General features: G+C 41.1%; 1 protein-coding gene across 1 annotated transcript; it reads right to left on the bottom strand.

Moving 5' to 3' along the window:
- Positions 1–7,587: 7,587 nt before the first annotated feature.
- On the bottom strand, positions 7,588–14,227 carry ywhag2 (3-monooxygenase/tryptophan 5-monooxygenase activation protein, gamma polypeptide 2). The gene is made up of 2 exons (XM_083914662.1): positions 13,978–14,227; positions 7,588–10,837 (listed from the first exon to the last, which is right to left on the bottom strand). Exons 1-2 carry the CDS (start codon positions 14,062–14,064, stop codon positions 10,181–10,183), a joined length of 744 nt encoding a protein of 247 aa, XP_083770788.1. The 5' UTR covers positions 14,065–14,227; the 3' UTR covers positions 7,588–10,180.
- Between the last annotated feature and the right edge of the window lie 4,035 nt (positions 14,228–18,262).

The following is an 18,262-nucleotide window of genomic DNA, read 5'->3' as shown; positions in this document are numbered from 1 at the left end:
GATTGCTTTAACGCAGGGGTGTCTAATCCTGCTCCTGAGCCCTGCATGTTTTAGGTTTCTCCCTGCTCTAACACACCTGAGTCTAACAATGTACAGACCTGTGACAAGCTTCATCTGCTTGAGAATGAGCACATCGTTAGAATCAGGTGTGTTATAGCAGGGAGAAACCTAAAACATGCAGGACAGTGGCCCTCCAACAGCAGGATCGGACAACTGTGAACGGAACAAAGCACAATTAGTCCCTTGAGGGATTTGGGTGAGCATTCTTGGTTAGCATAACATTTGTATTATGTCATCAAAGCAGTAGAAATAATTTCATGGCATTATTAAAGAGAGATAATCTCTGCGTTTGCACAAAGTTTGACATATTCAGGACTGACAATAAATTATCATTACTCTGATCAGTTGAAGACATGTTGTATTGAAGCTGGAGCAGTTTCAATCACAGATAAACAGCAACAACATCCTCGAGTGTCCAATAGCCTTCAGTGCAGTACAGCCTAAAATGGTTTTGAATATGAAACAGAATAACTATGCATTTAAGCTCTCGTGTTACATTTTCTGTGTTCGCTGCTCTGTACATTTGTGAAAAGATCAAAGTCTTTTAGCCAGAAAGCTGAAATGGTTCATGCGACCATCTGCAGGCTATTCCTGCAGTCAGCCCATTTTTCTGCCGCTGCAGTTATGCGAAGACCAAAGAGTGTTTCTGAGCAAAGATTTCTGTGAAAACTGTTGCCATGCAACAGCACAATACTGCACTCGTACAGAGCAGTAACTTCACTGTATGACTGCTCTTTTTCCTGAGCTCACTGCCTGAGTAATCCAACATTGTATTCTATTTTACTCTATTCTATTCTACTACATTTTTATTTCAAATACATAATAAGGTCTTTATATCATGGGCTGTAACTGTGGTGTCATTGTTTCAAGGATGGGCAGGGGAAACTTCGCATCAGCGTCTGGTTCCACACCCATACTCCCTTCAGTTTCCACATCCAGAGGAGCCAACTGTAGTTCAGCCTCAGATATTTAGCTTAACACTGACCCTTGGCTCTCACTGTTAACCCTGTAATCCTATCATGGCACATTTCACCCCTTCAGTGTCAGCCACCACCCTCACCCTTCTCTCTCTCTCACTCGTTCACTGCCAGTTACTCAACAAGACTGACCCCACTTGCCCACTGTCAGCTGAGCTGTACATCCCCACAAGGCTGCAGAGGACGTTTTCTTCCTCTTCCCTGCACTGTTGGGAATCCCCTGTGCCCACATACTTGAGTCATCAGGCAGACCTACAAACACTGGAAGGTACAATTTGTCAACCAGTTGGCATCTGAGAGGCTAAATGTAAAACAAACAAGGCTGCTTAGATACTGTTAAAGGTAAAAGAGCAGAGAAATATAAAAAAAATGTGTGATAATGATATGCAGAAAGCAACAGACTGCATGCCTTTTCTTAAACCCAGTCCTCAACATATTACATTTCAGTCATTAACTTAAATATCACATTGTGAGCCTTTCTGTGGCAGGAGTTAAGACTTGTGTCGATTCACACCACAGCCTGCCAGACAAATGACCCAAACTGGAGAAAAGCTTTTCACACAAATGCAGCTAAATTTAACTGCTCTGCTGCATGTGGCCTCCTCGCTGCAGACGCCTCCCTGGTCAGCGCTTTGTCAGAGGAGGTCACACAGATAGGTCGCCTCCTCTGAGAGCTGACTGTGGAGGATGCACTCGCCGTACGACTGTGCAAGAAGGCTTTGGATGCTTATGGATGTGCTCCGAGAAGTCATTTACCCACCATCAGTGAATTTTGCACAAAAACAGGTCTAATACATTTGTTGTCAAAAAGCATATTCATCAGGATATGGCGTTTACAATGCACATGAATGTCATTCATATCCTTGTAAACAAGATCATAAGGGTGTCCAGGTTTCTGATCAGGTGTGTCTTGATTTCTCATCATCTCAGCTATTATGTTCTGTACCAATAAAAATTGCTTTACTTTTTGCGTCCTCGTCTCCTCTCCCCTCTGTCCCCCTGCCTGTGATATGGAAATCAATCTCAGCATATCCAGGTCTCTCAAAACTCGGAAGAGGTCTTATCCAGAGAACACGACCAGGATACTCCAAAACCCAGATCATTAACACAATACTACTGATATTATTAACATGAAGGCTATGTTGAATTACATTTTTCAATTTTTTCTCCAGTAGAAAAGCTTTTATTCGCATCTCTGTATCTTAAACTTCAAAGACTTTTAGGAAGAACTAGCAAACCGGAAAATGACATAAATAACGTTTCTAAAAGAAACCTGAAGACACAACAAGGACTGTTTAAACACACACACCCCCTTCTTAATACTATACAGTGGAGATCAAAATTAGAGAACAACTAATGAATACTTGATTAATTCTGAAATACTGTTATTTTTTATTGTCAGGACTCCAGTCTATCACAGGGTAAAGACAGCCATTCACTCTCACACCTACAGGCAATTTAGAGTCAAGTGTTTAAAGAAGTCAGTTAAATTTGGAGGAGGAAGTGTCATGGTTGGGGCCTCTTGTACAGCTACATGGCAGGGGGAATGCAAATGTTTATGGGAACCTCCTTCAGCAACATGCAATACCTTCACTGGAATTGTCTCCAAATGAGCACGCCATTTTCATGCAAGACAATGCCCCCTGGCATACTGCAAAATGGGTTAAGCAGTTGTACTAACATCATTGTCACTGACATTCAAAGCAAGGGCCTCTACACTTCCTATTCATTTTTTAATCCTATAGCCCTCTCTTCATTAATCTTTATTGTAAAGAAGTATTGTGGGAGAAAACAAATTTCAAAACTGTATTTGAAATTAAATGTTTAAACTTTAAGTATTTCAGAATAGACCATCAACAATAAAGTGAATCCTATTTATGAATTTATGTCATCAACACATCAAAGTTTAAATAATGAATTTTGAGAAAACTTGTGTTATTTTGATGATGGTATTTTGCGTCGAGGAACGCGGTGTGATGTGATCTTCCTGCAATAGGAGGCTTGAAAGAACATGCAGAGTGACTTAACTGTGAGACAGGCGGAGGAGTGGGGAGGACTTAATTATAGACTCACCCTTTACAAACATCTGTTCATCACACAAGCCTCTGAAGTTATGAACAGTCACCTATTATTATAAAGTGATTTGATCATTGAAAATGACAAACTATCTAAATGACAGAAGTGTATATGTTGCAGCAAGATGAAAAGCATTAAAATTATTTGGGGAGGTTGCAGCTACCCCGTAAATCACGCGATAATACTTTTCTACCGCCTATCCGATATTCTGCGATCTTTTGAGACGTGGTCCCTTAAAATAGTCTCGTAAAACCTTCCGGCTGAACATTGTAGCACTTTTTGATAAATAATACAAAGTCTAAATGTTAGTGTGAATAATTCATTTTGCAGCAGTCATGCATAACAGCTGTCTTTGTGCCTGGAAGAATCGACAGCAGCGCTCCTTGTCCTATCATAACGTTAGGAAAAGGAATAATGAAGATTAGATGGAATGAACTTTAAGAATGCAGCGTTGATTTTTGTGTTGTCTGTGTAATTTCATGCCATGTCATGTTGCTCAGTTGGAGGGAAAACTGATGAATCAGAATCTCTTAACTGAAGATATGAACTCTCACCATCCATACAGAGGCAGATAGTCTCTATAGTGGAGTGGCTGTCACATTGATGTCTCTGGTCTACTCACTGTCTACTCACAGGCTGCAGGGAGGCCTATTTATAGAGCTGTTCTCTGTTCTCCGCTTCTACATCCGTCCCCTCTTTCTCCTCTTTATCTAATGGGTTGATATTTCTGGAGCTGTACAGCTATTATCTTCTTTGCATCTTTGAGGTGCAAATCACGTTGAGTCAGATCATAAACTTTTCAAAATCCAACGTGTCTGTCTGTTTTATCAGTATGTGTGTGGTTGTCTTGCTCAGAAATATAATTTCTTCATGTCTGGTATCAGTGCAGAAGAATAGTGATTGAATACATTTGAGACCAATCAACACCTGATTGGTCTCATGCTGCCATGTTTCACCTTTCAGGCTTCCAAACTCATAAAGCCGTCAAATTAGACAAAATATTCTCAAGTTTTAATCACTTTTGAGTAAACCTTCAGGCTTGTTGTCATGTGTGTCCAGTTCACAGAGCTGCCACTTTTGCCCCAGAGCCCCAAAACTAGCCATGACAGCCATGTGGTTTGGTTGATGATTAATGGCTCATCAACGGCTGGGAGAAGCCCGAGCCACAGGAGGTTAAACGCCTTTCAGCGGAGGAATTTGTAGACAGCAAGAAATGCTGCATCCAGTGTGGAGTTAACAAAGGAAATCCATAGATTGCCACAAAGCTCAGACCTTGTAATGACCTCTTAGCAAAAATCACTGACCTTATGTCTTCTGCATAAAGAACAGCAAAAAAGGACTTATGAAAACACATAATCTGATGTTAGAGTCTAAAAATAAACATCAAAGAAAGAAAATAGTGTTTAAAAGGCCTTTACTGAACTGAAACAATACTAATGCTGTTTCCCCACTGTATGGCACTGTATTTTCTAAAATCTAGGTTGTGCATATTGTGGTTGCCTTTGTCGGTAGCTTAGCTATTGTTAGTGACAATTATAACAAAGCAGTGGTATGCTGTTTTTTAACTTCATCTTTTAGCATCGACTCAGTTCACTTTGAACCATGTCCTAGGTGGTACCAAAAAAAGTACCAGGTCGTTCTATCCACAACTTTTACTAATGGAGAACCAAGCAACCAACGGTAGAGTCTAGTTGAGTCGAGTCACGTTGTGTCATGCAGTGGAAAAACGGCATTTAAGTTTACAGCCATGCTAGCAGCTCTGTTTGGCTGCAATTTGCACAGTGGTTTTTTGAGCTGAATGCTAACGTCAGCATGCTACATGCTCATAGTAACAACAATAACATGCAGATGTTTAGTGTGTATAATGTTGACCATGTTCTTAGTTTAGCGTGTTAGCATGCTAACATTTTTTTTCAGCACTAAACAAGATGCATTCAATAATTGCCAAGGTATGTCCAAACCAAAAAATGTCTACCATCTTCTGGCTTTATTCGGAATGTTTGGGATTACCAAAGTCTGGTTTCATCCTCGTGGCACCATGAATGTCTGTTCAAACATCCAATATTTATCAGACTGACATTTACCATCCCTAGCGGCACATTGTTAGCATGGCAAAACGTGATGTTGCCATTCAAACAAAGTCTAAAATAACCATGAAGAAAATAAAAGGAAAAGCTAAGGATTAAGAATTTGACTTCTCATCAGGTCCAATCATTGCCTTTTTTTTCATTCTAATTTAGTATCTTAAATGAATAGTTTTATAACATGGGAAATACTCTTTTGTTCTTTCTTGCTGGGGGTTAGATAAGAAGATTGATATCAATCATGTCTATATGATATGAAACTGCAGCTATCAGGCATAGCATAGCTCTGCATATAGATTGGAAACAGGGAAATAGCTAACCTAGCTCTGACCAAAGGCACGAAAATCTGCCTACAAGCACCTCTAAATGAACTAACCTGACATGCTATAGCTTGATTGATTAATCCGTACAAAAACATTATGTTTCAACATAACTTAGATATTTTTGCTGCACTATTTTGCAAAAGCTCTCCAGAAAGCCACCACTCTCTGCAAGAAATAATAAACAACAGATGGATTTGTTTTTTGTTGCCATTTTGGACAGAACCAAGCTAGCTTTTCCCCCAAGTTTCCAGATTTTGTGCTTAGCTAACTGGCTGCTGGTGGTGTCTTTATTATTTACCGAACAGACGAGAGTGGTATTGATCTCCCCAGCAAGAAAGCAAATGAGCTTATTCCCCAGAATGTCGAACTATTTCTTTAAATCCAGTGCATACATACTCTTCATTTTCCCTTCATGTAATCTATTATCCTGCACCTGACGCACAGAGAAAGAGGAGGGGTACCCAACTACCTACAAACTGGTAGGAGCTCATGAAATTCAGAGAGGACAGAAATAAACTGCCTGTTTGATCTTCAAGATACACTTAGCTTCCTCAGTTTATTTTTAATCATCAAAGATGTAGATTAGTTTATGTAATCAACACTTTTCCATAAGATTCAGCTGAAAGTGACATCATAACGGTGATGCTAATGAGAGATTTGATCCCGTGATTTAGAGGGCATTCGCCTTTGTGTGACATGATTATGACTCGATGATCTCTTGTGCGTTGTCATCTCAGCTCCCCTCAGGGAAATAATGCTTCATGAGATGAAAGTGATCAAGCAGAGCAGTTATTGTATAAGTGGAAGTGATGCACGCCTGAACAATTTTATAGATGTGACCATTAAAGTATTTCTTCTCCAGGGATGTATTTACATCACTTAAATAAACTATATATATATATATATAGATATTTATATATGTATGTTTAATGTCAACAGCATAAACTACACATTATCATATACGGGGTACGTAGTTAGTTTTACTTTAATTTGACCGAATTTGTCATTAAACATGCTAAATTTAATCTGAAGCTGTAGCTGTAGATTCAATCCCATGTTCATCAGTAGGCCTCATTGGTTTTAAATGTGACCGACATTTAGCGATAATGATGACACCAATGTCCCTGAAAGTGTGGCAGTGCATTAAAACACAGGTTGAAAGATGGGTTGGTGCTGAATTCTAATGTCTCCTGTGTGCTTTGAGCTTTCTTTTTTTTTTTACAGGATGCAATAGGTGTCTGAGCAGTGCAGCAAGGAGCCGGGCTAATAGTGGGATACTTATTATAGCCTTAGCAACAGGAAGGGGATTGGTGGCTGCGGAGAGTGAGCCTGTCAGCGATTGGCTGGCGAGGAGGACCTTTCAAAGCACAGAATTTCATCTCATGAAAGGTTCAGTGCAGCAAGCTGCTGCAAGAGGCTGCAGTCTGATGGTGGGTGATCCAGCATCTTGCCACTTCAGCTTATCAATCATTGTGACTCCCAGTTTGAATCACACAGATCAGCCTATGTAGAATTACTCAGATAAACTTGATGTATAGATGTAAAGATATGACCTGCGTGTCTTAAACGCTAAGAAGCAGATTCTCCTTCCACTGTCCATCATGAGATGCAGGATTTTATTATTGTAGTGCTCCTCTGTTACGATCATAAAACCTGCTGTTTTGAAGCAATATTATTTGATCTATGCCTTAATTTAGTTAATGATTATTAAGACGGCCTTCAAAAGAGCCTCAAGTCAGACATACTGTAGTTGTTGTTTGAGCTGGCAGTGTCTCTGCACTGCAGCTAATGCAGACTCCATCTCATACGTTCACCCACACTCACTCAACATATGCAATGGTGCAGGCATATACTGTACACACACACACACACACACACACACCTGCTACGTGACCCACTAGGGGTTACATGAGGTCATATTGACTTCCTGTATCCATATTTAGGTTTTAAAACTCAACAGAATTGTGAAAATCTGTTGAATGAAGTTACAGAATGAAAAGAAATGAGCTGTGGTGCTTGTGACATGACTGTAAATGGGAGAGAAATCAAAGTATAGAATAATACAGATAAACAAATAACTTTAATGGGCAACAGATGGCAACCAAAAATTCCTCAGAGCATACAGTTTGTATTCCTGTAACCCCCCCCCCCCCCCCCCTCATCAGGTTGGCTCTTCTTTAATAATTTGTGATTAAAATCCAATTTCTCTCTCCTTATTCCTCTTATTTCGGTTTCATGTCACAGCAGATATGGGAATAAACATCCAAAATAATGAAAACTTTAAAATAAAAACACAAATCACAGAAAAAAACAAATTAATTAAAAAGGAAAAAAATGCATGTATACTTGGCAATGAGTGAAGGTCTCCTGACATGTTTTTTTCATAAATATTCAAACAAAAAAGCAAGAGAAATACTTAGCTTCCACTTTTTTGAAACACACAAAACTTAAAGCAATAAAATGAAGGATTTGTCTCCATTCCAATATTCAGGTATGCTGTGTGAGCAGTTGTGCAGATTGGCATAAGGATTTGTTTGCTTGTCTCGAGAGCCTTCACAACCACTAACACAGTGTAGAGGCTGACTCATGGTGGTGACATAATTGGCATATGTGAACAAGGATGTGTGACTGACCTTAAGGCTTTTGGTTTCTCTCTTAAGCCATTACATCTGAGATAAAAAATAAAACTGCCATCTATTAGGAAAAATAAAGTCCAGAAAAGTGCATCTTTATGAATATATTAATGTCATAATCTATAGAATTAGCAGCATTATGAAGATAAATCCGTTCAGCAGCTTTCTGTTCTCTGAAGCAGCTTCCTAGTGTCTAAAGTTTGTTCCGAAGACATCATTTATAACACTTGCTAATCAATAACCAATTCTATCTAATGCTTTCCCTGTGACTCTATTTGTGCATCCATGTTGAATATTCATAGCTATGTGCTGTACAGAGAGCAGTACCGCATGTAAAAGTGAGGAAAATATTACATCTTGCACACATGCTTCCAGGAACTTAAAATACTGGCAGGTAAATCTTTTTTTTCTTCTGTAAAGGTTAACTTGCAAATGAGGCATATTTAATAATGATTCAGGCACAAAAAGAAAGCACATACTGTACTCAGGGTACAAAACAAAGCATTAAAACATTATTTTTCTGAGAATCTTTTCCTTTAAAACATAATTTTTTATGGGTGACGATACAACAATACACTAGACCACCACAGAAATGGTGCATGTATAATTTAGTCATATTCTTTTTTATTATCATAGCTGTTATTTCGGTTCTTGTGCAACTGCTACATAATGACTCACATTCAAGATATTTTGTCACGCAGAAACAGCTCAAATGTATAAAAACAAACAAAGAAATGCATACTGTCAGAAATAAAAATGGTCCATGTTTGTGAATTCTTAACAGAAACATTGAGCCTGAAAACGTCACCATTAATAAAACTGGATAGCATGTCAGAAAAGAGTACTTAAATACTGTTCAAAGAACAAAATATATTATAATCATACTTCAATGTGACAAACACCAGCTGGTAAGATTAAGTGATCACTGGGGATTTTATCTTCCTTTTTTTTCTTTCAGTAACAAATTAAATACACATATTGCATGTCACTATAGCAACGCCCATTACAGGTCAATTTTTACGATCACCATTTTGGTAGAGCAAATCAAAGAACCATAACAAAACAAAATAAATTAGAAATCAAACATCAGACAAAGCCTGTTTTTCTCAATCATATGAATACTTAACACCCACAGTATAAGTTAATAAAGTCAAGCTACTGTATATAAATACATCACCAGCATGCACAATATTGAATAATCGATATTATTGTTGTCATCATCTTACACTGAAGAAACAGTATATTAGGCAAGTGCATTTAATAAAACAAACACAGAAGTAAACCACAAACTCTGAAGCTGCTTTTGTTTTTTGTTTTTGTATATATTTTTTTTGTTTTATATTGTTAAGTCTCTGCCTTTAATAATCTTCACCTCCAAAAGAATCTGTGGTTCCAGTGACGTAACAGACTAATCCGAACTTTAACGTGGGGAATCAATTTTTACTATCAAGTCCTTATCTTCACTCCTGTCAAATTTATCTTTTCAAATTTTTTTTTTTTTTAATAAATCATTTTAAAATGGTCTCTTTTCTCATTGTTTGTGTGAGTTTAACATCAACAGCATTCAGGGCCCTTACTCATATATAGACTTACTACTGGAACCAATGCAAACTAGATTTGTGAGGCATTCCCATTCAAGCATTTTCTCTCTCACGTGACTCAAAATGCATCTCTATCACGCAAAAACCTAACTAAGCAGCTTATCTTGAACAAGATCAGTTCCTATGCCAGTGTGAGGCTGCCATTTCAATCCAACAACAACCACTGCGGGCTGATTGACTGACATATCAGTGGTTTTGGCAAATGTCAAAGAGAAAATCAAGAAGACGGAGGCCCCTTTCAACTGTATATATATTTCTATATATATTTAAACTAAGATTTAACCTCCACTCTCACCTCTCTTTTGATTCTTTTCTTTTAACACATGGAAAAATAAAGAACTGCTGCTGCGGTAGTACCATCGGCAAAAGCGGCTGCCAAAGTCCACCGGCCCTTCATATATATTTTTTTCGAAGCGTGGTTTCTCTTTAATTGTTGCCCTCCCCTCCCTCGTCATCCTGCTGATCACTTGTCCAGAGTGTCAAGTTGTCTCGAAGCAGCTGCATGATGAGAGTGGAGTCTTTGTAGGAGTCCTCGTTGAGGGTGTCGAGCTCGGCGATGGCGTCGTCAAATGCGGTCTTGGCCAGATGACAGGCCTGCTCCGGGGCATTCTGGATCTCGTAGTAAAACACAGAGTAGTTGAGAGCTAAGCCCAGGCGGATGGGGTGGGTGGGCTGCATGTGCTCCTTGCTGATCTCGTGGGCCTCATTGTAGGCCTTCTCTGAAGACTCCACCACGGTGGCCCTCTTCTCCCCCGTGGCCACCTCGGCCAGGTACCGGTAGTAGTCACCCTTCATCTTCAGGTAGAACACCTTGCTCTCATGCTGCGTCTCGTTGCAGTTCTTGATCAGGAAGTTGTCCAGAAGGTTGAGCACATCCTGGCACACGGCCTCCAGCTCCTTCTCAATCTTCTCCCGGTAGGCCCTCACCATCTCAATCTTCTTCTCATTGCCGTCAGCCGAGGTCTTCTGCTCAATGCTGGAGATCACCCTCCAAGAGGAGCGACGGGCCCCGACCACGTTCTTGTAGGCCACGGACAAGAGGTTCCTCTCCTCGTTGGACAGGGCCTCGTTCAGCTCTGTTACCTGGAAGAAGGAGACAATGGACCATTTAATCAGCAGCTTCAGAAGTCAACAAGAAGTTAACAGCACCAGACTGCATATACATTGTATAAAAAGAATAACATATTATCCAAGAAAATCTAGCATTATTGCTAGAGTTGGCAACTGTTTTCGGTCAAAATGCCAAACATGTATGCTTCAAACTACTCAAAAGTGAGGATTGTGCTTTTATTTGTTTTATATCATTGTAAATAAAATATATTGTAATTTCAGATCACTGGTCAGAATAAAAGGCAATTTTAAGATGCCACATTGTATCCCTGTAGTTTGGAGATTAACACATCAAACACAAACTACAGCATCCCTGGATCTAGCCTGGTCAGAGACCTTTGTTGCATCTCTTTACCCCGTTTCATCTGTCTACTGTCCTTAATAAAGACATAAAAACCTCAAGAAAATATACTTTAAAACAAATGAAATCAAGAAGTTACCTTGGGCGTTCAGTTTTACAGTAGTTGCAGCTCTAATTATTTTTAAAAACGGTCTTTTTAGGTCAAAGACTGAACTAACGACAGTTCACAGCACAAAAGGTGAACAATATTTATATTGTCATGTGCAATGTCTCCATGCCAATCCTTTAATTTAGAGCACCACTCGCAACGTGGACAACTACTGCTAGTTAGTGAGAACAATATTGAAGATAGTCGGCAGCAGTGGGGGGTTGGGAAAGGCAAGGAGAGGAAGGAGGGCTTGAGATGGCTAAAATGTTCCCACGAGCAGTCTGGGGCAGCTGCACTGTAAGTGAAAACCATCACTGCACAGGCGGTTCACGTGTCCCAGTGACCTTCTCTCTGGCTCAAACTGACCTTTTTACCTGTCTCAAACACAGCGCCGGACATCACTCTGAGTTTGACTGTTAAATTTAGATTTTGACGTATCAGTTTGATAGTTGGATGGTTTTCAAAAGACTATGTTGCTATAAAAAGGCCACCTTACTCAGGATTATTTGATTGGAGAGGCAACCTTGTATTGGCTTCTCTCAGAACAATAAGTGCAAAGGGGCTGAAATATATCACAGGTTTCCCAAAATGTTAGGGCTGCTTTTTATCTGAAAAGCCCCGCCTCTACGTGTTAACATTTCTCATCTCTCAGTTTTGACATTTTCTGCTCCGGCAGAGGAGCACAAAGATGGCGCAGGATCGCTAACGTCACACATTCTGGGTGGATGAAGCGCAGGGCTCAAACTGTAGAGATGAAGGGACCTACTGGAGACCTATTGTCTGCATGCAAATGACAAACAAGAGTAATGTACTGTCAAATGATTTATATTAATCAAATGACTCAACTGTTTTAAAGGAAACCAATAGGTCATCACTCTAAATATAAAGCACTGATGTGCGGGAAGCTTTCTGCTGTGTCAAATGGATTACAGCTGTGCTGGTATATATGAAAAAAAAAAAAGCTGAGAATGCATCTGACACAAATATCATATTTCAAGGGCTTCACTTTGCATTAATCATAGTCCATGATAAATACTGTCTTCATCTTTTGTGGTAATAACTCTTTGGGTTTTGGTAAGAGCAAAAAATGCCCATTTTGCTATTTCCTGACATTCTTAAAATGTAAACGATATCGATTGAACCAGAAAATAATCTTTAGCAGTAGCCCTCGCATATCCATCATAATTCAGTCTGAGAAGCTGAATAAAAGGCTGTTAGGATGAGAATAAACCACACATCTTTTCCATGTCGTTTTGTCATTTATGGCTGGAATGTCAAGGGATTCCCTTTGATTAGAGAGTGAGAGTACACACCCGTGAAAAAGGGCCTTGTTTGGACCGCACTGACATGGCAGATTGTTTAAAGAGAAAGGAATCCCTCCCTGCACACACTTCATCCCACCTCCTGCAACCAGAAACCCCCGATGACACACGATCCATAGAGGCTCACTCCATCCCTCCTGAGGAACATCAGAAAGAATGTTCCTCCTTTAAAGCACGTATGACGATTTAACTCTGTAAGTGAGCTCATGCAGGCTCCCGGCTGAGTCTCCCAGGATGCTATTGGTCCAGTTTGAGCTGGTGTGACACAGCAGTTTTTTTTCTTTTTTTAACCCACTGGTAAATCCAATTGCCAGAATATCTTTGGAGGCAAAAAAAAGAAAAGAAAAGAACAGACAAAAGACTTTATCCTCAACACTAGCCAATAGAGCTGAGAAAGATCCTGTGAGGCAGGTAACCCTCTTTACATCAAATATTACACTTCATCAGGGTCATTACCCTAACATGACTTCTAATTGCTTCTCAGGAGGAATCTGACACAGAAGCAGCACATGCATGTGTATGAGGAATACAGTGAGAGGAGATAACAAAGCCCCAAGGTAAAATCTGATCATATTGACTCACTGCAATATGACAAAGAATATTCTAGAGAGACATTCTGCTGCCTCCTACGTTTGTTTGGAGGAAAGACCAGTCTAAAGGCTCCCTTTGGAGCATGTCTATAATGCTGCCATGCTCAAAAAATGCCTTTAAGCCTTGGACACTGGTATGAAAAATGAGCAGATTTTGATAATGCATCTTATTTGAATTTATGTGACAAAGAGAGGAGGAAGATGGGGAGGAGGAGAAGGGGGAGGAGGAGAGGGAGGAGGAGGAGGGGCAGCAGCGGCAGTTGATAGGCTTTTTCAGAGCAACCTCACATGGCTCCCAGCAGCAGCTTTTATAAATTAGGCATAATGTAAGGGGGGGGCAGAAGCAGCAAATGCAATAGAGAAGAGCCATTATACGGTAGGAGCCTCTTATTAACCGACAGATCAAGCTCAGGCCTGTGTGCACTTCATTGTAATACCCCTTCATTGAACGGTACGGCCGACAGAAAGGCACCGCCCAAGGAGCAGAAAATTTGACTTGACTCATAGATTAAAAAAAAAGTGCTGAGCTGTCAAAGAATTGTCGACAACACAATAAAGATGTCAAATATGAATTTTCCCTGAGCTGTAGCGCAGTAATATCAAGCCAGCAGCGCAACCCCCAGAATTACAGCCAACACAGCCGAGATTGCGGGACGCGCCTTTGCACAGAGAGAGCAAAAACATTAGAGGCTACAAGTCATTGTCTAATAATATTAATAAATATTATTATGTTCTTTTTTTAATGGACTTACCGATTTCATAGCAGCTGCCATATCATCATATCTCTCAGCCTGTTCAGCCAGCCTGGCTTTCTGCACCAGCTGCTCGCGATCAACCATTTTTCAAAAGGATATTTGGTTGCTATGTCGAGCTGCTCTACTGGAGTTTTTTGGGGATGAAATGACCGATTATTTAAATCGCAATGCAGTGAAATCCTACGCGGACCTAATGCTGCAGCTGTTCCCTGCTGTCTGGCAGTGCTCCGTTCAGACGGGACACCCTCTCCTCTCTCCCTTCCTCACCCCTCCTCACACTCTCTCCCCCTGCGTCATCACTCAGAAAGGTGGGTGTCTGTGCCAATGATGTAACACCCCATACACGGGAACCAGAGGCGTATAGGGATGGATGGATGGGAGCAGCTGGGCATAATGCATTGTGGGAAATGGAGTTCTCTGCGGCTGCATGCTGGAGCCAAAGGCCCTTCAAACGGATTGATTCTATGGGGGTGTAGGCGTGACACAGCATCTCACTGTGCGGGCTGCTGGTGGGGCAGGGTCACCGCTTAATTCCAATATGCGTGTGGCTGACTGGGTTTTAGGAATGTTTCTGATGGACACTGTTGTGGGAATTTTGGATATTTGTAATTCATAATCATAGTTTTGTCAGGTCAGACACTGTGTGTCTCCTCTGTCTCACCTTTTTTAATGGATAATGCAAATAATTAACTCATTATGATATATTGGCATATGTGTGCATCTGTACCCTGTGTTAGAGACCTTGTGATGAGAGAGGTTCAGAATGTTCAGAATTGTAATGTCTAAGGCATGTTTTTGTTTGGTCTAAAGACGTTACCCAACCAAGGCTATTGGCATCCTGTCCCTCTCCCTAAAAGACTGTGCGAGATTTGACGCATCGTCATTTTCTACTAGACTCTAACTTTGTGAGGATGTAGGGATGAACGTATTTTTGTCTGCAGAGGAAAATGCTTTGGCAAAATAAACCACGGAGAAAAAGCTGATCCTGTTTGTTGATCTTTATTGAAGAATCTATTTCCACAACAACACTTTTGTCAGCTCGGGGCCAAGCCATGGACATAAAAACCAGAACGGACAGCGGACCAAACATGGCGCCCCATTCATTCCTATGGAAAGCTGCTCGGTGGCGCAGGTTCCCCTAAGGCCGACGCCATTTTTGCTTCCCGACAACGCGGGGGGACTTACCGGATGTAGAAATGCCCGAGCGCCAAGCATGAGCGAGGCTGTCTCGAATAGGTGGCTCGGTAGTTAGTAACTTCAGTAAATGTTGTCCATAAACGTAATTGGCATATGTTTATATATTGATTTAAATTAGCCGAAATGGTTTGAATCCAGCAAAGTGTTGTTTGTATTCTTTAGTGAGCTTTTTTAAAGTTTCAATCCCCTGACTAAAGTATGCCAAAATGCCATCTAAAGAAAATAGTAATATAAGTTTTTCTTGGCTGTCTTAAGCACTATCTTGAATATAACTCTAAGCAGTATATTTGTATATCTTTATTCATTTATTTATTAGAAATAATACGTCTACCAAGTACTAACTAAATAAAATACCACAAGTAGGCCTATTTAGTATAGCCTAATGAGGTTTCACTACCCATATCATAATACACTTAAATTGTACACTGGCATAGGCTACATAGCTAAAAGAAAAAAAAAGGGTAGTGTATAAATTTATCATAATGTTTATATTAGCATACTAACAAGGTTAGGGAATTACGTGCCATCCTCTCCTATAATCAATACGTCCGTGCCTAAAACGACATCATTTCATGTAGGTCATGCTGTTAGAAAAACCTTTTACTGTGTCCATGAGATAAACACACTCACTTACTCACTCACTCATCTTCAACCGCTTATCCGGGATCGGGTCGCAGGGGCAGCAGCTTTAGCAGGGGATCCCAAACTTCCCTTTCCCGGTCCACATTACCAGCTCTAACTGGGGGATCCTGAGGTGTTCCCAGGCCAGTGTGGAGATATAATCTCTCCACTTGGTCCTGGGTCTTTCCTGAGGCCTCCTCCCACCGGACGTGCCTGGAACGCCTCCCAAGGTAGGCGCCCAGGGGGCATCCTTACTAGATGCCCGAACCACCTCAACTGGCTCCTTTCAACGCAAAGGAGCAGCGGCTCTACTTCAAGTTCCTCACGGATGGCTGAACTTCTCACCCTATCTCTAAGGGAGACTCCAGCCACCCTCCTTAGAAAACCCATTTTGGCCACTTGTACCCGCGACCTCGTTCTTTCGGTCATGACCCGGCTTTCATGACCATATGTGAGGGTAGGAACAAAGATTGACCAGTAGATCGAGAGCTTTGCCTTCCAGCTCAGCTCTCTTTTCATCACAACGTTGCGGTAGAGCGGCTGCAATACCGTAGCCATTCACTGCCATTTCACACTGCGAACCGATCCAGTGAGTGCTGAAGGTCACTGACCGACGATGCCATCAGGACCACATCGTCTGCAAAAAGCAGAGACGAGATCCTTAGCCCACCGAACTGCAACCTCTCCCCACCACGACTACGCCTCGATATCCTGTCCATGAAAATCACAAACAGGATTGGTGACAAAGCGCACCCCTGGCAGAGGCCAACCCCCACTGGGAACGAATCCGACTTACTGCAGAGGATCCGGACACAGCTCTCGCTTTGGGTGTACAGAGATTGGACAGTAATAATAAAAACATCGGACACAATGTTTTAAAAGTGTGAGCAGCAGAGTTGTGTCTCTGCCGGAGCCTTGCACTGGGATTTTACGGACACGGGAACTAAGCTGCTGAATGTGTTACGGCTCTTTTTAGCCACGCACCCGCCTTCTCCTGCCCATAACTCCATTTTGGTCAGGTCTAAAATTATGAAAACATAATTTCTTTTAGTAGAGGGTCTGAAGATAACCAAGAGCCTTTCGATTGGTATCTAAAAAAAAATTTGGTAGAGATCTCCACTTCCCCGCATGTATGGGAGTGAATGCGCGAATATGCTTCCGGGCACAGGACTGCCACTTAAACAGGGGAACTGTTTAAATGGCTGTTTAAGCCGCTTAGCCCATGGTGGCATACGATGAGAGCGCCGGATCTGGGGACCTGGGCCTATGCTCGGGGCACATATCGGGGAGATGAGCAAGTAGTGGCCCCAAGTCATTGTCTTACAAACCCACATAGGTGGATTATGTTCCAGATCTGGGCCAAATATTACATTTAATACAACAACAAAAACAACAACAAAACTGAACCAGCATCATATCAAGCTACGTGCATAATAATTCTGAAATCAAATAACACAAGTTTAAATACAAGGTATATATACAACAGAAAATATTATGGGAGAATGTCTGTGTGTGCGTGTGTGGGTTCAGCATTTTAAAACTATGGATAGAGTAAGTAATTGTGAATTCAGAGTTGAAGGACTTGGTTACAAAGGTTAACTTCTCCAGTTAACACAGACGTGTTTGTGTAAAAACTAGTTCAAAAACTTAAATATCACTTAATCAAAACATCAACGTGAAACAACTCTAGAGACCATCTTGCAATAGGATCCCACCAGCTGTGACGCCAGATCGGGCCATGCAGGGACGTACTTCCTACCCCCTCACTTCTGGCCCTCTTGCTCAGACCACACACATTTTAAAACTCAGTTTTCAAATGACACTATCGTGTCGGCAAAATGTTGCCGCAGACAGACACAGTATATAAATATAGCAAAATACTCAATAATGCCTCTGTGGTGGTTTCTGCCACAGTAGGTTTCTCCAGGACCACACTTTTCCATGATGAAACACATACACACAGAAAAAAAAACACATACACGCGCACACACAGACTCACAAGGTGAAATTAATAGCGGTGTTACTGTCGTGGCTTGTAATAAGTGATGACACCATCCCCGTAGAAATTACGACCTTGGGCCTGCACTACACAGGGAGTTACCAACTAGTTTTTTACTGTATGTGCTTGTAACACGACCGCTGGCACTCACAGTCCGCTGAGTTCCTCGCGGTCCAGGAGAGTGGTCCTCAGTGACCCTCAGACCAGCAGGGTCAGACGCTGTGTGATCTTGGACTGGCCATAAAAAGAGAGTTGGTCTCAAGCAAACGGGCAGAAAAATAAAGTTTTATGAGGAGCCCTAAATGTTAGATAGCCGCTGCCTTGTGGGCTAATCACCATGGTTACAAGTACAATAGTAAGCTTGGGATGCTTTTTAACATTTTGGGAAATTCTGGATCATCAAAGGAGACATTAGAATGAATGGATGATTATTTGCGCTTCCCCTTTGTTTTCTTAAATCTTGCC

This window comes from Echiichthys vipera (genome assembly GCF_963691815.1).
Source record: "Echiichthys vipera genome assembly, chromosome: 5".
NCBI lineage: Eukaryota > Metazoa > Chordata > Actinopteri > Perciformes > Trachinidae > Echiichthys > Echiichthys vipera.
The sequence above is the reverse complement of the archived record's forward strand: the minus strand, read 5'-3'. Positions and strand labels throughout refer to the sequence as shown.

Bases quoted from the DNA above. Each gene is read 5' to 3' on its own strand.
- ywhag2 (XM_083914662.1), bottom strand. From the start codon at position 14,064: ATGGTTGATCGCGAGCAGCTGGTGCAGAAAGCCAGGCTGGCTGAACAG. The intron at 10,838-13,977 runs GTAAGTCCATTA...TCCTTCTTCCAG, and splicing joins TGGCAGCTGCTATGAAATCG to GTAACAGAGCTGAACGAGGC.